The 25,330-nt window shown below is 40.6% G+C and overlaps 1 protein-coding gene across 11 annotated transcripts in view; it reads right to left on the bottom strand.

The window, feature by feature from the left end:
- Nucleotides 1-25,330, bottom strand: part of LOC113014099 (sodium bicarbonate cotransporter 3-like) — a 66,889-nt gene that overhangs the window by 12,870 nt on the left and 28,689 nt on the right. For 4 of the 11 annotated variants that reach the window (XM_026155405.2, XM_026155401.2, XM_026155406.2 and 1 more), the window contains exons 2-13: nt 17,286-17,367; nt 15,433-15,579; nt 13,882-14,020; nt 10,232-10,392; nt 9,864-10,052; nt 8,447-8,806; nt 5,013-5,128; nt 4,078-4,235; nt 2,602-2,689; nt 2,353-2,499; nt 1,827-1,933; nt 577-751 (exon numbers count right to left, since the gene is read on the bottom strand). In XM_026155405.2, the coding sequence (XP_026011190.2) occupies nt 577-751; nt 1,827-1,933; nt 2,353-2,499; nt 2,602-2,689; nt 4,078-4,235; nt 5,013-5,128; nt 8,447-8,806; nt 9,864-10,052; nt 10,232-10,392; nt 13,882-14,020; nt 15,433-15,579; nt 17,286-17,367 (1,869 nt within the window). The remainder of the gene's footprint in view (nt 1-576; nt 752-1,826; nt 1,934-2,352; nt 2,500-2,601; nt 2,690-4,077; nt 4,236-5,012; nt 5,129-8,446; nt 8,807-9,863; nt 10,053-10,231; nt 10,393-13,881; nt 14,021-15,432; nt 15,580-17,285; nt 17,368-25,330) is intronic. The other 7 variants (XM_080296617.1, XM_026155403.2, XM_080296614.1 and 4 more) reach the window with 6 other exon arrangements.

The following is a 25,330-nucleotide window of genomic DNA, read 5'->3' as shown; positions in this document are numbered from 1 at the left end:
ACTAAACAGTTTGTATGGTAACAAAAAGAAAGAAGTGAAATGTATTAATAGTTTGATTTTATGTAACATTTTTTTTTATTTTGATTGCTCATACACGTGTTTTAAAGAGGTCAGAAACATGTTGTGTGTAACATGTGTGCATTTGATCCCATCTTATTGTCTAGTGTAAGAGTGCTGCATTATTTAGCTAAAATTGTTCAAACTGTGAAATGGATTTCTTATTTGAAAACACTGATAACACTATTATGGATGGTAGAAAGAACAGATTTTTGCACTTTACAATTTTACGATGGAGCGTTTAGGATGTAAAGCGCTTTGGGGTCCTTAGGGACTAGTAAAGCGCTATATAAATACAGGCCATTTTTAGGATTCTGTGGAACTGGGGTATTTGCTTTCCGTCATTCACAATACCCTCACAGAACCCATCTGAAGTGCCAGTGCAAAAATCACAATATGTAGTAGCAATAGTCCCAAACGTTCGACTATAACACGACTAAGGGATTAGGGCTTTTACGCCCACTGGAACCCATGAAGCGATCAAATACTGACTTTTAAGTGCCAAGCTTTATGACTCACTATGTTGCCTTTTGTCGCCTCCCCAAGCAGACCCCCGAATGTGATGACAGGAGACATGCAGGCGCAGTAAAGGAAAAGGACAGAAGCGAGACACTGCAGACTGAGAGCGTCCCTGATGTCGCTCCAGTAAAAGGGCGCTTTCCGCTTGACATCCAGGACCAGACCTCCGAAAATTCTAGAAGATTCCCAGAGCAGATTTTAGTGCTTGAAATTTTCAAATTGAATGTAATGTAATTACAATTACCGTAAGAAAAAAAAATGCAAACTTCAACATATTTTCAATCAGGAAATGTGAAGAGTGGAAGCTTCAAGAGTATTACTGTCACAAAAACTCAATTAATATGAAGCTAAGTATCTAAGTGTCTGTGGTGGATCATGTGACCATCTGGTTCAGAGCTTATTAGCACTAAAGAAAAGACTCTTACTGTAACAGTGTCAGCTGTAAACCGATGTTCTTAAAATGTACTAATTTAATGTTTCTGGCTTCACTGAGATGCTGTCTGATGTTACTTACTGACCACTCAGCCTCTTTCTGCCTGTTTTTCCTTTGCCTTTCTATTTCTCAAATCCATTTCTCACCTTGTATATCGTCTCCTCTCTTTTCTCTAACACCAATCCAAAAGCCTTCCTGTGAGGTCTTTTTTTATATTTACTTTCCCTCACACCTCTGAAATAACCTCTCTTGCTGTCCTTCACAGCCCCTGCTGATTCTTTCACAGAGCCCGTGTTTTCATTTTTTTCCCTTAACATTAGCTTCTTGTACTTTCTTACGCTCAGCTTTCCCTGAGTAGCTCGCTCATAGCACAAGCCTTTTATAGTTGCAGTGAAAGGGAGCGTGACTCTGTAAATAATACAGTGCCTTCCAACAGACATGAGTGTGTGTCAGTCTGAGGTTGCCAATAAACACATTGTCCTTAGTGTGTGGCCCGTGGATAGGTGGTATCAGTTATCCATAAATGTCGACATTTCAGTTTAACAGAGTAATGTATCTGCTCAAACAAACTAATGTCGTGCTTCTAAAATTTCACATTTCATACCATTTCAAATTTTAATAAAAGCTCTGTTAGAAAAAATTATTTGGCTGATAGCTTTGAATTCACAGAAATTTCATTTTAGAGCATCCTAGAACCATAAACAAACCCCTGCAACTCAAGATGATAAACAGAACAATAAACAGAACAAGTCACTTCCATACAGGGAACAGCAGCTGACTGGATAGATGTTTAATAATGTCACCATTACATACTCACCTCCCAGTCCTCTGCAGCTCAGGCCCTACATGATGGTCCTCCTCCTTTTCCAGTTCTCCAGCTGGAGGTGCACTGCCATTGGGCTGCAGTGGTATTTTCCTCTTTATCTGCAGGTCGGACAGTTTAAAACAATATGTTCCATATGTTTTAATTCTTTTAAGGCCTCTCTCTTCGTTTAAGGTGCCTCTCTTACTGTGATTATAATGATATAAAGCTAAATGTGACATATAAACAACATGTTACTGTTTATAAGACTTGTATATATGGAAGTACAGTATGAAAGATGTTGTATTCTTAATGACTTATCCAACTGTTTACCCAAGCTGAACTCTAGACAGGCTGCCAGTCTATCACAAGACTAACAAAGAGATCTACACCTATGGCCAGTTTTAGAATCATTAATGCATCAGTGTATCCCAGGCAATTTTCTCTATATTTTTGTTACAGTCATGTCATTTTAGGCTAGGGTTAAATGTATATTCAGTAGATACACCTGATATAAAATGTGGTAGAGATCCTAACTTACCTGAGATGGGACATTCTTGGGTGGCTCAATTCGAATTGTGGGATCCCACTCTCCAGGAGGAAGGACAGTCACCTGATCAAGGAACTCATCTATCCCAGAGAGTAGATCAGTTCGGTCTTTGGCCTTGTATGCAACGTCGTGGAAAATCTAGAAAATGAAATATATTTGGAGAATGGTTGCACAATTCAATTAACATTTGAAAAAGATAAAATAAGATAAAATTCAAATAAATGGCAGTGTCCTTCTCACCTCGTCTGTCATTAGCGTGGCCATGGATCTGCCAATTTCATGGTACTGTGGTCCTTTGCCGTGAGGACCCAAAAGCAGGAAAAGAAACCTTTCAACAAGAAACAGATTAATTAAATACACTTAAACTGATGACAGTGATACAAACTGCATTCAGTCTTTCTTAAATTTTTGAGGAGCTGGTTTGTAGCTCCGAAATAAAAAAAGAAAAAAGGTGTCATCTCATGCTATGTATTTATGCTCCCTAGAGGGCACAACAACAGCACAAGCCCAGACATGTGAGATCAAGAGCAGAACCTCAGCTAACCTCACCTAAGGGAGCTACTTTACAAGTATGGAAGTACTTTGGCTATTACACCACCAATAAAGCGCAACACTTTGAAAAATGTGCAAGAAAAATAATTAAAGGTGGAAGCAAATTTGTTTCATCACTTGAGGTAAAAATACACTGTTGATTGCATCCAAGCTAAGAAGCCACATGAGGAGGAGATACCGACAGCTGGTGAGGTGCGACCCAAACATAAACAAATGACTCAACCGAGCAATGCTGGATCTGGCTATTTGCCCTCCATATGACAGACAGAGCAGACAGTGGATAGAAATTACTGATGTGGTTAACTTTTGTTTGCAGTCCACAGCAACGGATGAGCACGGCTTTAAGAAACTGGTCAAAGTTTTTTCAGTTTATTTTTATTTAACCAGGAAAGAATATGACTCAAGATTAAAATAGAGTGTCCTAGTAAAGAATCGGTTTATCATAAGTTGAATAAATTAAATCCACACAGCAGTTAAGTACGAGTAATAAAAATAACAGAAAACAACGAAAACACCTAAAAAACCTAGGGTACATTTTTTTTTTTTTTTGCAATTGACTTATGTTGCATCACTACAATGGCACTGCAAGAGCCTTGCAGCAATAGATTCACACTTCAAATTAGACAGTCTGACACCAGTGACAAAAATAAGGGTGAAGAATGCCCTTCATTTTGTCTGCACTAGCTGCTACTTACTGCAATCTCCCATAAAACATTCAGTATGTTTTTCTACATCATCATTAATGTCTTTATTGCGAAGTATGATATCATTTCGGGGCTATATAGCTATATAACAATTTGCATTGTTTATGTTTGTTTGTTAAGCCATCAGCCTTGTTGTTTCTTCTTTTGATCGCTTTACTTCTTCCCGTGTTGATTAGAAAAAAACAAAACAAGCGTTGCCCACATTTTTGCACACCATGCTACTAATTTTTTGCCCAATTATATGTTTCAAGATTTGTATCCAGGTATTGCAAAGGGTTGTGTATGATCACAGTCATGGTAAATCCACAGGTTATAGTAGGTCGATGTGATAGCAGCATTAACAAATTATTTAAAAAGTCTGCTTTTAAAAAAACTAACTTTTCATATTTGGTGTGTTTTTTTAATGACAAAACTTTAGGCAAAGAAAAGACCTTATGTGATATAATTCTTAAAAACTTACCTTGTGGGCACAGGCACCTCAGTAAGGCCTGTGATAAGGACTGCAGGTGACAGTCGAACAAATGCAATTATGGGCTTCTCCAGGAAGTCCACTTCTCCCACTAGCACATTGGAAGCCTCAGCACCCGGGGGAATCTTTTTCATGAAATTCATGTCCACCTGAAGTCAGTGAAATAGTAAAATCATACATACAGATCTACACAGAAGAAAGAGCTTAAAAAAGGTATAATAGACTTGGAGCCAGTGGAAGTACAGACATGTGAAAAGAGATGAAGATATGGAAATGAAAGGAATGGCAGCAGGTCAGTTGGATGCTATGATAATAAATGAATTATAAGGGGATTTGAGAGCAGCCTATAGAACTACATAGTACTGAGCAAAGATTGTCCATTGATTTTATCCATTTCTTATTATGTTCCTCAGATAAATGGCTTTTACTGCTACGCTAAATAAAAATAGACCCGAGCATGGCAACATTTTGTTCCTCTCTGTGTAAAAGGGTCTGTGCCTTCATCTCCTGTGACTCATGCAAACACAGCACCTTATTTTTTGGCAGTTATGGATGCTTTCATATTGACAAGTGCTTATGGCAACCTGCCATTTTACTTAATGGATGCAGACCTAGAAAATGGTAGGATGAATGGGAGCCATGCTACGGATTTCCAAAACTAAACAGTTATGTAACTTTTACTTTGATGCTTATTCTGCATCCATTACAGGAGGAGCAATGATTAATGCCTTTTACTGAGCCCAGAAGAAAAAGGCTGACAGGTATGTGATGTTGGCGCTCATAGAGGCTGTTTTCAATGGAGGCCATCGAAATGACTGAACATCCAGAAACTGAAGGAAAAAAAAAAAAAAAAAAAACACTGATGGCTCAGTCATGGGTCCCTCCACCACGGACTGTTTCTGTGCTCAGTACTGGGGATAGGTTACCTTGCTGAAGTCGACACTGCTGCTTTCTCTACTGACCCCTACTTTGGATGGCCGCCTATCCATTGCCTTGTTGCTATCCAGATTGTTTGGGACGGAGTTCTGAGACACCAGTGGTCCTGGGATGCAAAAGAGGAGAGAAAAAGACAAAGCGGCGGTAGAAAACGTGTAAGTACAAGGCAGGAAATGACGGCAGGAGACCAGCTGTGAGGTCTGCCATGAACGCTATCTGTCATGTGATTAGTAATAAGATTAATAATGATAATAACAACTTTTAATAATTAAAGTAAGTGCCATTAATTTGCCTGTCTAATTATGAAGAAGATTATATAATGATATGCGTACTTCTACTTTACAGCATGGGCTCAACAAACGTGACGCAATTGTGGAATTTAATCACTCTATGCAAACAAACCTGATACAAAGCGAATCACACTTTTTTAAAAAAATTTAGTATTACAGTTTAAATAAGTGTTTCAACTTCATATTTCTATATTCAGTTTTAAAGGGAAAATTAAACACTGTATGTGCTCTTAGCTAAGTGGCCTAAGGAAATTTGCTTTAAATGTTCAACCAGATCAGTTCTGCAGTTTTTTGGCTCCAACATACTGCGCCAAATGTTTAAATAAAAAAAAAAAACATATGCCGGAGCTGATTAAAGATTAGTTGAATCTATTTTATTATGTTATTTTTCTGTCAAGTGAAATGATTTCTTCCACGAAATCCACTAAATGTGATACAGAGCAGCAACGATGTGACAGCTCTTCAGAGGGAAGATGATATTTGACACTACAGTATTCCTGAATGCTCCCAGTCTGTTGAGCTCATGCTCTGGCACTGAAGTTACTCCTGCTTGGCTTGAATTCATGTCGGCTTTGCTCTAAAGGTGAATGGAAGTGTTTGATGTCCTGGCAGATCAAATGTTAAAACTGTCATTTCTGTGGACGACTGGTTGCACACTTTATGCGATCTGAGCCATACCAGATACAGGAACCGCTAGCACTTTATGCGAGATGAGAGAGGGAGATGAAATGAGGGAGTGCTGCATATAAAGCGAAGGACTACATATGCATACTGTCCTCTGAAATTCTTTTACCAGGTTTTTCTTCATTTCCACTTCCACAAAAAAATAAAAGTCATCAAGAAATAATTAAGCAAACATAAAAAACGAAATACACCACAAGTCAAAGTGAAAATGTATCATTTCTGCCAGTGATTTCTGGCCACTGATTCATACCCTTGAACTGTACCCTGGAGTAACCCCAGTGAATGCTGGGTAGCTGGGACTGCTGAACAGAAATGTGATTGCTCACATACCTGACAAAGCCTCTTGAAATATGGGAGGGATTAGTTTAGGTTGTGTCTGCCAGCACACCTCATTCAGGAAGGCTAAGCCCTGGAATGCTCCACCACACCAGCCTTTTAAACAGTGGTGTCACAGCACTACCTCATTCATATGCAAAAAAGTAGCACAGATGTCTGAAATTACCGACTGGCGGAAATTCCAATAAAAGACAAAAAGAAGATTAGAGGGTACATTTATAGCACCTGTAGGAATACATGTACAGATCTAAAATAATATAATTTGTTATATGCATGAAGGAGTTTTAAATGCAACTACTGTAATAATAACAACAACTCTCTCTTTTAACGTGTAACAAGTGGAGTGCAGTGAGTCCCTGAATGGCCCGTGTAAAGGTATTTTACACATGACACGAGCACACTCAATGGGTGCATGACATTTACACATAAATAGCCTCTTGTCAACTCAATATCTACAATACCTTCACTCTATGTATTTGTAACATGTAAGCTAGACTTCAAATAGCCTCCAGACATGGCATATACACTTATACAGCTGTTAGATAATTAGCCATTTAGCTCAACGGTACAGTTTCTACAACCTCCAGCCAACACCAGATGACATTATTAAATTTAATGATTTGAAAGTGGAAAGGCCTGAAAGCCTCCTCTGAAGCCTGCTCTTAATTCTATGTATTTCCCCAGGAGGGGGTACAATTACAGAAGCTTGTCAGCTATAATAAGACCTCCCTAACCTTTCAGATTCAGCTCCCATCAACTGAATGCGGATTCTAACAGCCCATACTTTGAAATGGAGCCATTCCCAGAATGAAACAAACACAGACGTACGTACACACATGCACACAGAGTCTAATAATAAATTAAAACCGCTTGGTTCGGGAAGAACAAAAAGTCACAGTAGGTGCCAGTGTGATGGTACATACAGTACCAACACACCAGCTCTAATCACAGGCTTATTTTTGGCCACGCTGCTGGCACACATTGCTCTCTCTACACTCTTAGACGGGTAAAAGAATGTTTATCTTTGGAACTGATGCCAAATGATGAGAATGGGTGCCAAATGATGCAATGGGAAAAGCACAAGTTGAATGACATTTCAGTGAAATCAAAGGAGCAGTCGCCTGAGGGCAAATGCTCATAGCTAAAAGGATTTAGGATGTATTGCTAGTTTTGTTAGTTCCAAAACACCACCACAAAAGCAAAAGAAATGTCCCAAGGCTTCTGCAAGATTTGCGTCAAACAACAATCAATAAGTGCTGCTCTAACTGTGCAAAAGTCCCCAATTAATTGATGGGAATGTATTCTTTATACAGTGCTGTGAGTCACTGACAACAGCAGGACAGCACAAAAAAATAAAGGCCAGCAGCTCCAGTTAACGATGCCCACACTAAGAATGGCTAAAGTGGGTTACAAAAACTAGGCAGCATTTTTTAGCTGTACCTCCACAGAAAACATACAGAACACACTATCAAAAGATTTATGTGACACCAGTGATAAGAGTTACACTTTCCCTGTTAATACATTTGGATTTTTTTATAAACATATCTAGCCTACGTAATTAATGCTGTGCAACTCTGAACTGCAGAAAACGAAGATGAACTGAATGACCTATTGGGCTGATAAACTGCTCATTGTGAAATAAACCCAATAACAAAACCCCTTCAAACAAGTTTTTCAACTAATGAGTCATGGTGAGCAGAATGTGTAAACAAAAACATGAAAAGACAGATGACGAAGTATCGGCACAAGATTTTGGGGGTAGCTATGCAAACACAAGGGGAAGGTGTGAAGATGGACTCAGCTAAGCAAGGCGTAGATGCTTAGAAAATGTGTGGAGCAAAGTTTAAGGGGCAAAACAGGGATGAGAGATAGCAGAAAGGAACAGGCTGGTGGAAGAGATGAACAGAAGGGAAGGGAAGCAGAGGTTTCATCAGTGAGTAATGTCAAAACGTTTATTGATATATATACACAGTATTCAGTGAGTGAGCCTTGCTGTGGATTAATTATGAGATGGACGCAAGGTTGGAAGTTAACAGTGAGCAGAGCTTTCATGCTAGTGCTAGTGTTCTCTGTTCAAGCTGTGACTCACACTGGCAGGCTACACAGATATTTGCCTTCTAAGGGCAGCAGCTCAACGCTCTGGGATGCTGAGGATGCTCGCCGGCTGAGCTGTGGTGATACCGCCTCTTCTTCTGGTGGGTCCTCATCCTCTGGAGGAGATACCACAACCTCAGGGATGCCTTGTGGGCCGAGGACTACGCCCTGTCTGTGTGATGGGCTCTGAGAACGGCGTAAAGCCTGAGGGGTGGTAAAGGGAGAAGGACCTGGGAAAAGCCCAGTGTTGGAAGAAGAAGAGGGCAGCAGGTGGTTGAGCAGAACGGAGACTCTGGACTCTCGTCTCTGGGACAGGTTGGATACGGAGGATGCTGTCCCTGGCTTGTGGAGAGAAAGACGTGAAGAGGACAGGCCCTCTCCTAACAGAGGAGACAATGGCAAAAAAAAAAAAAAAAAAAAAAAAAAAGAAATAAGGGAGGGGGGGAGGAGGAGAGGGAAAGCAAATAGGGGAAAGAGGGGATTGAGGGAGGGATGGGGTGGGACAAGGAATAAGGAATGGAACAGAAGAAAAACATGTGAAGTTGCAGTACATCACAGAAATGGTATCTGAAGGAGACAGCAAGAAAGAGTGGGCAGCGATAGGGTGACAGAGGTGTAGTTAGAGATTCGTGCTTGCATAAACGTGAGCTAAAAGCATGGCTGTGTGCAGAAGAAGCCAAGAATGATTCAGTGAGGCATGTGGGAGGCTCTACAAGGGACAAACAACGTGTTATACTCAACTCCAAATAAGCCGGTCACACACTATGAGTGAGGCAAAGCTCCGAGTTCAGAAAGGCTTGCATGCAGGCGAGGATGAGTTAGCGCGATGTTGGTGCACTGCGAGGAAATGTGCTCTGTCACACACAGACCACTCATAAGTCCTACACAACACATTCATATAAACATACATATTTCAGACTGCAGCTGTTACCATCACAAACCTACAACGTGAGAGAATTCTGACCTCTCACATTTGCATTTCAGTTTTAATGCTGCGAAAATGCAAGCCCAACAAAAACCACAGACAGAGAAGTGGAGAATGGGATATTTCATTCATTGTTAAAACCTCAGGCATCTAACCCAAGATCCTAAAATGTGCAACACCACTGTGGCCATGCCTAGTCAAAAAACAAAAGATGCACACAATGCTGACTCCAGTTGCAGGTAAAGCGTTATTTCCTGAATGTCACACCCTGAGGAGTGAAAACAATTAATTCAAACCCCAAAGCCAGGCCAGCCATACAGGTTAGCACATAAATTAGCACTCAAATTTCTTTTTCACTAAGGGGACTGAGTGCTTCAACAATTTTACTCACTTTAAACCATCCACCTTCTACGCTGGCTTTGAGGGATTTGAACAGTGGATTTTTAAGAACAGTTCCCCAGTGGTGGAAAACATCGGAGAAAAAGAAATGTGAGTGCGCCGTAGGATCTCACCGTTCTTTTCAAGCAAGAGTGGGTCAGAATGTTTCTTGCCTATGTCAGCAATGGAGCGCACAAGTGGGATGCGATTGCTGAGCTTTCTCTCATTCTGATGATGGTGTTTCTTCAGCATTGCTTCCCGCACCTTGTCACGCAAATCCTCCTTCAGCTGCCCTGACGCCACCATGCTGTCTATCACCATGTCTGAGTCACACAATGTCAGCGGCAAAAACACAAACACACAAGAACACACAAAGAAGGTTATATATAGACCATTAAACATGTAATTATTATTGTAATAAATTCAATGCATTTCATAGTAATCGCAATGCTACCTAAAAAATATAACAATGATATGTAAAAGTCCTCTATTGTAAATTTACCTGCGATTTCCTCGATACTACTGGCCCTCATATCCAGCAAAACTGTGCCGTTAAGTATGCAGCTACGCAGTTCAAATAAGCTGTGCAAGGACAATGTGGCCACGTAAGGCTTACTCCACCTCTCACCACCATCTTCCACATCCTCTTCAAACTTCAGCCATCTGTAGGTAAGCGCCAAAAAACAGACATGTACAGAAAGACGACAATGTTTTATTTGTACCCACATACAAGCTGTATTGCAATTCAGTAAGAGTCTGTGCTGGCTTGCAAAGCCAAGATGCTATCCATCCATCCATCCATTCATTTTCTTCTGCTTATCAGAAACAGGTTCGGGGGGGGGGGGGGGGGGCAGCCTGAGGCAAGGATGCCCACACCTCCCTCTTCCCAGCCACCTCCTCCAGCTTATACAGGGGTAGACGTTCCCAGGCCAACCAAGAGATGTAGTCTTTCCAGTGTGTCCTGGAAAACACCTCACCCACGAGGTGCCCAGGAGGCATCCTCGTCAGATGCCCTAGCCACCTCATTGGCTCCTTTCAATGTGGAGGGTTAGTGGGTATACTCTGAGTCTCTCTCAGATGACTGAACTCCTTACCCCATCTCTAAGAGAGAGGCCAGCCACCCTTCAGAGATAGCTCATTTCCACTGCTTGTATCAGTGATCTCATTCTTTTGGTCACTATCAAGAGCTTTGCCTTTCTTCTGATCCCTTTCCTTACAACAATGAACCAATGCAGCATCAGGATTACTGCCACAGGCCCAATCTGTCTTCGAATCTCCCACTCTCTTCTCCCTTCACTTATGAACAGGAGCCCAAGCTACTTAAACTCCTCCACTTAGAGCAGCAACTTGTCAGCCAAGATGCTTTTTTTTTTCTAAAGCACTGCAAATTAAGTTTCAGTTCAAATTATGTCAGTCTTTGAGATGCCAGGGAAGCTAGGTCGTCATTCGTAAACTTAGCACAAAAGTTTGTATTTGGTTGATTATTTCTTTGTTGTAAAAATGCTTTTTGTCAATAAATCTGCTCAACTGACAATCTAGGTTGAGAGTTGGGTATGTGGGTTGCACACATAAAAAACTTGCCAAATGCTAAACAGTTTATTCTCTGACCAAGACAACCACACTGACTTGCGACAAATGCTGGTTAAAGAATGTGATGCCATCCCACAGCAGTGTTTGACTAAGCTGGTGACCAGCATGAGGAGATGTCAGGCTATTGTGGCAGTGTATGGTTCTTCCACGTGCTACTGAGGCCCCTGTTTGTTCAATGAATTGTTAAATTGCCAATATGTCTTGTTTCTTCAGACGTCAATCATTCAATCCAATAAATAATCCAGACAAAAAGTAGAATAGGGCGTTTGGCATTGACAGAGAAGCAGAGGTGTGGACTCGAGTCACATGACTTGGACTCGAGTCAGACTCGAGTCATTAATTTTATGACTTTAGACTTGACTTGAAAAAATGTTCTAAGACTTGTGACTTGACTTGGACTTTTACACCAATGACTTGGGACTTGAATTGGACTTGAACCGGTTTACTTGAAAAGACTTGATATTTTACCCCAAATATAAAATCTAACATGCATATTATATAGAGATTGAAAATGTGACGTCATTCACGGATAGAACCGCAAAGGATTCTGGGAACTCGTGGCAAGCGGTACTAGCGCACGCAGGCTTTCAATTAAAATCAGTTACACAGCGATAAAAAGAAACACAAAAATGTCAAGAAGCTGTTGTATTATTAACTGCAATAGCCGGTCGCATGACAGCCACGGGAAGCCGACGAGTAAAGAGATCGGTTGTTATCGGATTACGTCGTTGAAGAGAAATTGTTCAGCCATGTTTCCGAAGTAACAAAGAGGCAACTGGATTGCAGCCATTCAAAGATCAAATATAACGTCCCAGAACCCTCCAGCTCACAGGTTAGTCTGCTCCAAGCATTTACACGAAGGTCAGTGTTTTTTAGTAGTTAATACGTCATTTTCATAACATAATTGGTGATATAGGTTACAAGCAAGTCTGGCGCTGAACAGAAATGGTCGCGCTATGCTCCTTTATTTATTGTGCATAAATAGTGAATTGTCCTGACACAATATTGCGTTTCGCTTCTGTTATTATGGTACATTGACAAAAACATATACTTTTATTCACAGGATAAAACAGTTGTTTTGTATCACTAATTGCCCAGTACGATTACAGCATACAATATTATTGTCACTGCTACATTTCTGTGATGCTACCAGAAATTATTTCCACTACTAATTAATTACCGTTGAGCTCAAAGGTCCTATTAATAAACGGTTAAGGAATGTGTATTTATGACGACGATTTGTGAGACTGGTAAACTTATGATACGTACGATGGTCTTTCGTTCTACACGGTGCATTTCAAGGTCCTGTACCCATCCGTCGGTAAACTGTACCTGGGCTTGTTGCAGTGACCTGAAGTTACTAAACTTCATGAGTGTATGCACTCACTCCAAGAAGCGTATAATTATAAATATGCATATAAATATGCTAAGATGAGATAGCTGACTTCATCTAACTAGCAAATGTTGTCCAGGCTACGTTGGTGATACAGTTTTTTTTAATATGTATGATATTTTTGTCATGCGATTTTAAAGCTGGTCCTACAACCGCATCCAAGAATAACATGCAGCTTATCTCAGAACTGTCGGTGAAAATTATTCTTGGAGCTAGGTTTAATTGAGCTGCATTTTAAAGAGGTGCAATTTCACAATTTGTGTATATTTTCTAAGTTCACTATTTTGTCATGTGTTGAGAAAAACACAGATTTAAAAATTACATGGTCTAATATTTACATTTAGCATATAACTGCAACATTATTTTTTCGTTGTTTTTTTTTTAAAGACTCGAAAGGACTTGAAATTCAAAGTTTCAGACTTGTGACTTGACTCGGACTTTTACACCAGTGACTTGAGACTCGACTCTGACTTGCCTGACATTACTTGAGACTTGACTTGAGACTTGAGGATAAAGACTTGAGACTTACTTGAGACTTGCAAAACAATGACTTGGTCCCACCTCTGCAGAGAAGATTCGGCAAGTTTTTCATGGGCACAATCCACATACTCAACTCTGCGGATCAACCAGTAAATACATTTTCCTTACAAATGTGGGACCATTTATAACAAACAGGCGGTTGCCAAGAAGCATTGTAACAACAAAGGAATCATCGACCAAATTTATTTACTTTTTTGCCAAGTTTATTTCAAACCACAGCAAACAACCCTGGAAATGTTTATGTATGATATTAGTTTAGTTTTCTTTTAATATCAAATTAAAATTGAGATTGTTCAATGAAAGAAATGTTTCAGGATTGCTGCAGATTCTGGGGGCATTAAAAATGCTGTGAAGGCATTATGGAATTATTCAATTGTCATTTAAAGTACTTCACAGTAGAAAAATTCTAAAGTTCACAATGATTTTTTACTGAGAAATAAGCCACTTAAGCTGATAGCTGTGATTATTTGTCAAAAAGACCTTAGGTAACACCTTCCCTTTTAAATCTAACTGAAAATTAATGGGTTTTTCTTTAAAAAGCCAATAGATCTGTGCTGTGGGCTTCTGTTCTGTCTTTTTTAGACTTCATATGGTCGTTACGCTGTTCACACTTTCATCTGCCTCCTAACCTGGCAGTCTCTCTCCACTCAGTGGCAGTGCCATCTCTAAAGGACAGCTCATCCATTTCGGTGAAGAGGTCGTGAGGGACGTGCTCCAGGTCATCATCCTCTGTACCCAAGATGAACTGTACCCTCTGGGATGGCGTGTCTAAACAGAGAGTGGAACAAAAGGCCAAGGTTCATTTTTGCAATAATTATAACAATAACAATAAAATTAAAGAAACTGAACAAACTGTCAGGAAATGCAGGGAAGATAGAAGTTTCCAAAATAAAGTATAAACTCAGAGCATTTTGGTTAGTGGCCCAATGTAAACAACTTTTCTTACTTCACAAAAAAATTGCACAGGGCAGATGTCTTATTCTTAAATGTTTATTTCAACTCTAAAGGATGATGTGGGAAAATGCTCTGTGAAAGCAGAGATTAAATCTACAATTATAAAGCCGGATGGATTGCGTCTATGTGTAGCTGGTCACGACAACCATCTATGTAATTGCTTTTCTTTGAGGAAGAATACCAAGAAGTGTGCTAAAGAGAATAATAAAACTCGGACGCTTTAGCAACTTCCTTTTCATGTCTGATTGAATTAAGAGATACAGTATTAGGATATCTGAAACCACAGAGAAGAAGGAAATAGATAAAGTATATTAGAAGACTAAACTCCACAGGGAGGCAGAAATTAAATAGTTGGAGTGAAAACGGGTGAGTTACTTTCTGTTAACACAAGGGTACATTGTGTGGTGATTTGGTGTCTATTACGCACTCAATATTAACACTTGATTTCCAACTGAAAAACATTTATTTTCTGGAGCAAAAGCAGATACTGAAACATTTTTATAAACATCCCGAACACACTGAAGTGTTTTAGTTTGTCATCTCTGTATCACTGTGATAAACTGTTTTTATAAAACACATTTTTAGTCCTATCCCAAAAAGTCTACCTCAGAATATTGACACTTTAAATGATAAAACCGTGCTTTAAAAATAAAAGTATCTTTTGTTAGTTGCACTGTTACAAGGCTCGATTCAGTCTTTCATCGAGTTCAAAGTACTGCTTGGTTGCTTACGAGTCTTACAGCTGGAATGACGCAGCAACTTCAATCACAAATGCGTACGCACATCACTTAAAATGCCGGAGCCTTCAGTCTGTGAGAGGCCGTTCACAGCGGCCTTTAATGCCTTTTAGAGCTGCACTGTTTGACGTATGGAGAAAATCAGAGGGTTAAACAAAAGTAATTATGTAATTGCACACAGTGGCTACATTTTTTTTAACTTAAGCTTTTTGTGGATGCTTTACTTAAAGATTTTATGTGGAGTTTTTCATTCATTATATTAAAAGATTCTACCTATTCTAGATTATAGGAGATTCTATTTAATATGTGAAGGAAGCCCATTAGTGTGCGGTAATAGATAAGGTAAGGTTCAAAGGTACACACTAGCTGCAAGCTACAATACTGTGGGATGGGATATAAGAAAACAGAGCAGACTAGAGAAAGAAAAGTAAAAAAAAAATGGCATGTGATATGGATGAAATTGCAATTAAGTTCAAAATAGTCGCCAACCATAAGTAGGAGAATCCCTGCCATCTTCTTTCCCCTCCTCGGAATCTCTATTCTTCTTCTTTCTTTGCTTGTGTCCTCTGTGGCGATGCCTCCGCTTACTCTCCCTCCCAAGAGGAACATGGACACCCACGTACACTGCTCTGTGGCCTAGGAAAAGTAAAGATGCAATATCTATTGACACACTGTATTACACTGTGACACAGCTTCTAATCTGCAAACACTTTACCAGCACCAATAATTGGATGTGAAAAAAGAGATTCATTGAAATTTTATTAATTATTGTCTGCTTGTGTAGGAAATAAAAGGAGGGGAGAAACGGCATTCAACCTCCTTATGCATGTTAACATAATCATTTGTCTGCCAGAGGACACGGTGCAACTTACCTGCTCCCAACACACCTGTTTGGAAGCCACAAACACAAAAACCAGCAGATCCAGAGTCAAGCAGAACATAAATGAGTGAATAAATAACTACACATAACAAATATTATAGAAATCTGTTTCTATTTTGTGTATCTGAAAGGAAAGAAAATATTGTTCAATATACGAGGATATGATTTTTAAATCAACAAATCCTGGCTCAAGTTTAAATGACCACAACTGCTATACATCTTGTTATAATGGATCTACATAAAATTTGAACTTTTTTTCTCTTCGGATAAAGAAGTAACAGTTCTATATCTAGCAAACCTGACAGATTCGAGGTATAACTCCTCGGGTATAACGACAGCATACAGCTCAAACCACATGTGCAGCAACATTATTTTGTGCATTTTTTCGTGGACAATCCCGACACTGCAACTGTGCAGAGTGGAAATGCTATAGTCATTTCCTGCATATCGGTAGCTTAAATTTTTAACTTATAGAAAAAAATAATTAGATTGTGGAGCAGATCTCACGGCACATATACCATTCAAGTTCTCACTTGAAAAGGTCATCCATGCTCTCATTTCAGACTTCACTACAATAATGCACTTTACACCAACCATCAGTTACTATAAAATGTACAGGCTAGAGTTAATTAAAAATTTAGCTGCCAAGCTTTAAAAACATAGCAAAAGGAGTGATTTTCTTGTTGGCTTTTAAAGCTCTACGCTCCTCTCAGGCTCCTGCTTCACATCTGCAAGTTGCCGAGCTTATATAGGGATATAAGTGGAATTAAACACTAATATTAAAAAACACTAAACTATGTTGAAAAAGGTTTACACTGTGAAAGCAGTATCATATTTCCAGGGACACACACATTCAAGAAAAAAAGGCAATTAATTTCTTTCCTATTCTTTTGAGAGCTTCAAATAAAAAAAAAATATGGAGGAAAACCATAAACGTGACACCCCACACCAGTTTGATCTTCTCTTCATTATTGTTACTGCGACAAAGGAGCCATATTGCAAAAAGACAGCACCCCATTTTCACCCTGCATTTGCTACCAATACCCTTTTCTTTGTAGATGAGTCATCGTTCTTTGATCTGAATGGGAGGAGGATTAAAATCAAGAGAAAAGGATTGAGCGTAAGGGACACAAGCACAAGTCTAACAGATGGAGACAAACACCGAGAGCAAAGACAACAGAAAAAAGGCGCAGGAGATGAAAGAGCATGAAGAGAAGAAAAAAAATGGACAGCTTAGCTGGACAGAAAGCAGAGGGCTCCAGCAGTGCCTTAAAACTGAGATAATACTGAGAGGAAGTTATAGTTATGGATCCACTTGAAGAAAGATGCTTTTACTTGAATCTTGAAAGTGTTTCCACCTGATGAGTGCTGGCTTAATCCTACATTTCCATTACACAGTAAAGCACAAGAAATATCAATAGTTGCAAGAAAAATACTTGTGGTCTGGCAGTTTTAAACTTACTTTCAAAATCGTCTTTCTCATAGTTTGAGAGAGTGGCGAAGCTCGTCTTTCCGTGGTCAACAATCGCCTCCTCATCTAGACCCTGACAAAAAAAAAAGAAGAGGTAAGAAGCTAAAAGAGGATTGATGGTTTGCATAAGAAAAAATGTGTATTTTCACATTAGTTATGCATTTTTTGTGTTTTATTTTCCCATTTTTTATGATTTTTTTTTAGAAAACTCGACCCTAAAAGCTTTTATGCTTTGATAGATGATCAAGGGACACCTTGATCACTCTGCAGGGGTTTAAAGCAGAAATAACAATGTCAGAAAATCACCTGTGAGGTGGGTGAACAAGTTGTTTTTGGATTTGTATATATACCCCATAGTCAATAATGCTGCAGCTTTGCATTTAAGCTCATAAGTACAACAAGCTTTTTGGTTTTACACACAGCTAATAGCTCATTTCCAGACCACTTAACATGGCAGTCAAGAGAATTAACTTTGCCAATGATCTGCACAAAAGTGCAATTACGGGCACTTAATGAGCAGTAGACAGATAACACATCTTATTTTCCCTCAATGAAATAACATAGTCAAACAGGTTAAATTTAGACCAAGTCTTTAACAACCCTGTCCACTGTATAATGCAGGACGGTATCACTTGCTGTTTTATTATCTATGTGCCATTTTCCTCAAACTAATTAGTCTGTATTGTACTATATATTAATTGTTGTAGTCCATGCAATTAAGGTTATGTTTCACAGCAACATCAAGAGGCTGGCTGGAGTCATTTTAAAAAAAAAAAAGAGAGAGAGAGAACATGACCTTAGTGAACATAATTAGCTTGATATCACTAGCATGGACACATCTAGAGATAAGGAGTTTGCAACAGTGAGGACATAAAGCTGTCAGGACACATAAAAACAAAGCCACATATCATTAACATTTCTTTATCAAATAATAGCACCCATAAAATCAGTATTACAGCACAGCAGCACACATTATCACACATGTGCTATACTGGTGAGGACACAACTGCCCCATTGATCGCCCAGAGCATTAATCATTTACCAGTATAGGGGTAACCTGAACCTTCAACGTGAAGGCGGCCCAATCTTTACACTAACTTTAAACCAAACCGCACCTCAAAAAATGTGAAATGCTCTCACAAGTGCACAGGTGTAACGAGACAAATTCACACCTAAATAGACAAAAACAACAGACTTGAGAGATGCTTTGCTGGAAAAAGTCTGGGTGTGTCTAACACTGGAAAATACCAGGTGACACACATTGTACTGAGGCAACAACCACAACAATGAGAGGCGGGGGGGGGGGGGGGGGGGGGCAATTTGTCAATTGATTCTCAAATCAAACCCCCAGTGTCACTGTGAATCTATTCGGCAAATCAAACTAGGCAGATCAATTTACTTTAACCATTACACCTCTGAGACACTGCATTTGTGAAGGGGGCACCTCCGACAATTTCAATAACTTCAGCTTATTTGCAAGGGAGAAAATCAACAGAAGATGGGGTTGTCCCGTCATAACAGGAAAATATTACATTTTACCGGTACATAAAACATTACATAAATATTACATTTAAGGCTATTAAATAGCTGATTTAAATTTCACAATAGATATAAAAAGACTTCAACATCACAATGTGGCACAGGTTCCTGAGTGCTGTTGTATGTGTCAACTCACTGAGTGAGAGGTAAAAGTAAGAAAGAGCAGCTTCTGTCAGTGGTTTGACGCTACGTAAAGCAAATATTGAAACGGTTTCAAACACTTTCAATCAGTTTCACTTTTGACAAAACTAACATTAACTATAAAAAGGTATCGTGATCAGGAAGGAACAGCTTTTTTTTAGCCAGACATGCATATAGACTCAAAGAGTGAGCTAATCCTAGCTCTGACTGTCAGGCTGATACAAAACAGAGATACCCAGTATTAGGTCTGAGATAAACCAATCCTTGTAGCTAGGATAATATATTTTCTTTCAGGTTTTTTATACAAATAAGGTTGAGAAAAGGATGAAGACTATAGCAACCAAAAATCTTAAGTTAATCTAATTCCTTATTATATTTGTAATATAATTATTTTTCTGCGACCTCACAAATATGTGACCTTCAGTATCTTATGTAAGTCACGCATAACAAGAAAACATTTCAACAAATACAAATCATCTGCTCTCATGCCTTAAGGACAAACACTTTGACGCAATACAATTCCCAATTGGAGGAGCCCATCAACCCCTTCAGCCAATCACAGAGAGGCACAGCTGCCATGCAGGAGTGAGTGGAAACAAAAGGTGATGCTAGACATATGCTGGAAAGATACACGACACCTGAATGATATCACGGCCTTGTGTGCCACAGCATCTCAGTCATCTCTGCTATTCACACTTAGTTTCTTTCATTTTGATGGAAAGCACATACTCTTCTGCTCTCCCTCGTCCGTTATTGGCCTACTTGTATGAATGCGTCTTTAATGACATTCAGATATCGACACACATTTCCACCTACAATGAATGATGCCATCTGTGACTGAGCTTGTGTGAGCACTTATAAGTTTGGGAGCTTGCGTGTTTCTCAGTTGTTGGTGAATTTATATGATAATGAGGCACACTGCTCTCTGGCAGTGCCTTGATGGGGAGCAGTAATGATTCAGCGTAGGGAGAAGCACAGCAAGAAATTAATCTGTGTCTCTCTAGTAACTGCTGTTCTTTCCAAACAGCACAGTTCAGTAAAAGTGACCAACAGTGACTAAACTGGAACGGGTTTCTCCTTGTCATTCGTGATCAAAAAGTGCCAAGAAATATAACTAAGTGGGTGCCACACATCCAAGACGGAAGTTTGGCATTTAGTTGTTGACATCCTGTTTTTATATTTGTTTGTTTTATTCAGATGTGACTATTTGGAGGAAAAAGTACAGCTAAGGAGATTAGCTAATGCTAGCTGGCCTAGACAAGTTGCATCTATAATTCATTGTGATATTAAATGGAAGGCTGATTTTGGATAGCAAAAAGCAGGCTAAATATATGTACCCAATACCTCTTGGAGAAATTGGACAGCTAACTGTTTTTTTGCCAGGTGCAGAAAACCCCCCAACTGGGAGCCGTGGGTGAGGCACTTTGATATTCTTTACCATGGCAACCAACCAAACTAAGGTGTTGCAAATATCTGATCAGCCAGGAGCAAAGACAATGATCCTCCAAGCATTATTTTTCTTATTAGTATTATCTTGTCTGCGGATATCATTTGTTACAGGTATGGACACTAAAGAGTAGCCATATCCAATTCTCCCATATTGTTATTGTCCCATACTGTAACATCTAGTCCTTTTACTGAATCAGAACTCTGGGGTGATCCAGTGACCGCTGCGAAAGAGCAGCTGACAATCAGGGAAAGACCAGATGACAGACTGGAAAGACTGCTGACAGGAGGAAATAGACCCTAATGGGGCTGGTGTGGGTTAGCACCTCATACCAGCAGGACCCAGCGCTTTTTAGCATACTTGGGTACACCCAATATTGCTACAGAAATCTCAAAGGAAAAGATACCCCTAGGGTCTGCCTTTCCGTATGGATTTAATGGCAATGAACCATGGAACGTAACCAATGATCAGCCAGCATTGCAAATAATGGACCATCAATGGAAAGGAAAGAATTCTGCAAAACTGCATTTGTGACTGGTCAAAACTAACAACTGACATGGGCCTTAAAATCCACCAAGGCAGGAAGAAGTGCCTCAGCAAGCTGAGAAAGGGGTCTTGCATTGACACATACTTTTTAAGAAGTCAAATTGAAGTCCAGAGGCAGGAGAATCCCCACAGTCCTTAGGGTATCAGCACCCCGTTCGAAGTTCATTGTCATACAGACCCCCCCAATAGTCTCCTGATTGGAACTCAGTCAAATCCAGCCAGTAGCAGTTCCCAAACTTGAGCTTAGCCAGCCACACCCAATATTAGATTCTAGCACAGGGCCCGGCCATTTAATATCAGCCCCTAGCTTAGAGTTTAGCCACCAACAGCTAGCAACACATTTGTGTACAGATGTAAGCCAGCCACAATCAACACCATGTTCCAGCCCAGAGCTCATCCAGAAGCAGCCAACAGAATCTTCGAACACTGAGTCTAGCCAAGCACTGCCAGCAAGGGAAAGGAAGATGGAAGGTAGGAAAGATCAGATTATGTGGCCCAGATCCAGTGAGAAAAGAAAGTGGGAAACCATTTTCTTATACTAGATGAACAAATGGGTCCAGTTTAAAGGAAGTTGGAGAACCTGGGAACCATCATCTACAGCTATGGGGCCGAGCGATTTGGGGTAAAGAACAAGACTCAGAGACAGCAGAAAGGCCCTTTAAACCAGGTAAAGTCCAGGAGACAGTAGGAAATTGACAGATTAGTGAAAGAGAGAAGACAACTGAGGAAACAGTGGAGGAGGGCCTATGAGACAGAAAGGGAGGAACTCACTGCCCTGCAGGAGGAAATAAGGCAACAACTTACTAAGCTGCGAAGAGCAGAACACCTCACACCCATACAACTTTGTTAAGGGCCTTTTTGTCAAAGAGAAGAGCGGGTGCTTCAAAATGCCCATAAAAGACCTGGAAGATCATCTGAGGAAAACTTACTCTGAGGATTGGAGGCATGAGCCAGTTACCATTCCAAGTGATATGCCGCCTATCCAGGCACCTGAACACCAAATGGACATAAGACCGCCTACATGGAGTAAAGTGGAGAAGGTAGTGAAGCAGGCAAGAGCAGCATCAGCCCCAGGACCTAATGGCATCTCATATAGGCTAAATAAAAACACCCCACAAGTTCTCAAATACCTGTGGAAGCTGATGAAGGTAGTGTGGCAGAAAGGAGTGATTCCAAAGGCTTGGCGAAAAGCAAAAGGTATTCTGATCCCTAAGGAGAAGAACTCCTCATCCATCAGCCAGTTTTGCAGATCAGCCTGCAGAACTTAGAGGGAAAGATCTTTAGTGTCTTGGCCCAAAGATTATCTACTTTCCTACAAAGAAACAACTACAGGGAGTGCAGAATTATTAGGCAAATGAGTATTTTGTCCACATCATCCTCTTCATGCATGTTGTCTTACTCCAAGCTGTATAGGCTTGAAAGCCTACTACCAACTAAGCATATTAGGTGATGTGCATCTCTGTAATGAGAAGGAGTGTGGTCTAATGACATCAACACCCTATATCAGGTGTGCATAATTATTAGGCAACTTCCTTTCCTTTGGCAAAATGGGTCAAAAGAAGGACTTGACAGGCTCAGAAAAGTCAAAAATAGTGAGATATCTTGCAGAGGGATGCAGCAGTCTCAAAATTGCAAAGCTTCTGAAGCGTGATCATCGAACAATCAAGCGTTTCATTCAAAATAGTCAACAGGGTCGCAAGAAGCGTGTGGAAAAACCAAGGCGCAAAATAACTGCCCATGAACTGAGAAAAGTCAAGCGTGCAGCTGCCAAGATGCCACTTGCCACCAGTTTGGCCATATTTCAGAGCTGCAACATCACTGGAGTGCCCAAAAGCACAAGGTGTGCAATACTCAGAGACATGGCCAAGGTAAGAAAGGCTGAAAGACGACCACCACTGAACAAGACACACAAGCTGAAACGTCAAGACTGGGCCAAGAAATATCTCAAGACTGGTTTTTCTAAGGTTTTATGGACTGATGAAATGAGAGTGAGTCTTGATGGGCCAGATGGATGGGCCCGTGGCTGGATTGGTAAAGGCAGAGAGCTCCAGTCCGACTCAGACGCCAGCAAGGTGGAGGTGGAGTACTGGTTTGGGCTGGTATCATCAAAGATGAGCTTGTGGGGCCTTTTCGGGTTGAGGATGGAATCAAGCTCAACTCCCAGTCCTACTGCCAGTTTCTGGAAGACCCCTTCTTCAAGCAGTGGTACAGGAAGAAGTCTGCATCCTTCAAGAAAAACATGATTTTCATGCAGGACAATGCTCCATCACACGCGTCCAAGTACTCCACAGCGTGGCTGGCAAGAAAAGGTATAAAAGAAGAAAAACTAATGACATGGCCACCTTGTTCACCTAATCTGAACCCCATTGAGAACCTGTGGTCCATCATCAAATGTGAGATTTACAAGGAGGGAAAACAGTACACCTCTCTGAACAGTGTCTGGGAGGCTGTGGTTGCTGCTGCACGCAATGTTGATGGTGAACAGATCAAAACACTGACAGAAACCATGGATGGCAGGCTTTTGAGTGTCCTTGCAAAGAAAGGTGGCTACATTGGTCGCTGATTTGTTTTTGTTTTGTTTTTGAATGTCAGAAATGTATATTTGTGAATGTGGAGATGTTATATTGGTGTCACTGGTAAAAATAAATAATTGAAATGGGTATATATTTGTTTTTTGTTAAGTTGCCTAATAATTATGCACAGTAATAGTCACCTGCACACACAGATATCCCCCTAAAATAGCTAAAACTAAAAACAAACTAAAAACTACTTCCAAAAACATTCAGCTTTGATATTAATGAGTTTTTTGGGTTCATTGAGAACATGGTTGTTGTTCAATAATAAAATTATTCCTCAAAAATACAACTTGCCTAATAATTCTGCACTCCCTGTATATTGACACATCAGTGCAGAAGGCTTGCATCCGGGGCTTCTCGGGATATCTGGAACATGCCAGCATCATCTGGCACCAGATTCAAACTGCCAAGAAAGAACAAAGAGACCTTCATGTGGTCTTTTTAGAACTTGCCAACGCCTTTGGGTCAGTTCCGTACAAGATCTTGTGGATGACTTTCAACTATTTCAGCGTACCAAACCATATCACAGGACTGGTCAAGACCTACTTTCAGGATTTACAGTTTTGTGTGACAGCTGAGAACACCACCACAGCCTGGCAGCACCTGGGAATTGGAGTTATGGTAGGCTGCACGATTTCCCCTCTGGGATTTATCATGGCAATGGAATTGATCATGCGGGAATCTCGGTGGGTAGTGGGAGGTGAAAGACTCAAGAGTGGCCTTTGTCTTCCTCCCATTGGAGCCTACATGGATGACATGACCATCATTACAACAACAAAACCATGTACTAGGCCATTCCTACAGAAGCTCCAGGAAAACATAGAATGGGCAGGAATGGAGTTTAAGCCAAGTAAATCTCGCAGCATCTGCATCATAAAAGGAAAACTGACAGCTGAGCAATTCTATATCGGTGGAGAACCAATTCCAACAGTCTTAGAGAAGCCCATAAAGAGCCTGGGACGGTGGTATAACAGAGACTTTAATGATACGTGGCAACTAGCACTCACAGACTCCCGGGATCCCATAGTGAGAGGCACTGCTCCCACCCGAGCAACGGGGAGGAAGTGGACCCCAACCTCATCTGTGCTACATGCCAAATCTGCTCTCTGGCATCGTGACGTGGTGGGTCATGTCCAACAGGGCAGAGGATTTGGTCTTGGAGCAGTAACACCTCGGTGGCAACTGAACATCGAAAAATGGTGAAGGAGGTGCGTCGACAGGAGGAAACACCCAGACATGCCAGAGCCAAGCAGGGCCGCTGGATGAATTGGGAGAGTGTGGAAAAGAGGAAATCTGGGGAATGGAGTCTAATAGACTAATTTTCGTCATCAATGTGACATACGATGTGCCACCTTCCCCAATAAATCTGCAGCTGTGGTTTGGAAAGGACCCATCCTGCCTCCTGTGTACAGTCCCAGCCACACTCAAGCACATCTTGGTTGGTTGTACGACTAGCCTTACTCAGGGCAGATATACATGGAGACACAACCAGGTCCTCAGGTGTCTAGCAGAGAAAGTTGAGTGCAAAAGAAAATCCATCAACGCTCAACCTTTCACGAACCAAGAGGATCGTTGGCTTTCATCAACATTTGTCCAGGAGGGAGACAAGTCGAGGGCAAGCCCCTCAACCCCGGACCTGGGCCTGCTGAAGGTTGCCAGGGATTGGCAGATGCAAGTGGACTTGGATCAGAAGCAAATTTTCCAGCAGGGATTGTAACAACTACTCTGCGACCAGACCTCGTCCTTTGGTCTAGCGCCCAAAAACTTGCATACATCATTGAGCTGAC

The sequence above is a fragment of the Astatotilapia calliptera genome, chromosome 22 (assembly GCF_964374335.1).
Source record: "Astatotilapia calliptera chromosome 22, fAstCal68.1, whole genome shotgun sequence".
In the NCBI taxonomy this organism is placed as follows: Eukaryota; Metazoa; Chordata; class Actinopteri; order Cichliformes; family Cichlidae; genus Astatotilapia; species Astatotilapia calliptera.
This window is presented reverse-complemented; position numbering and strand designations above follow the sequence as displayed.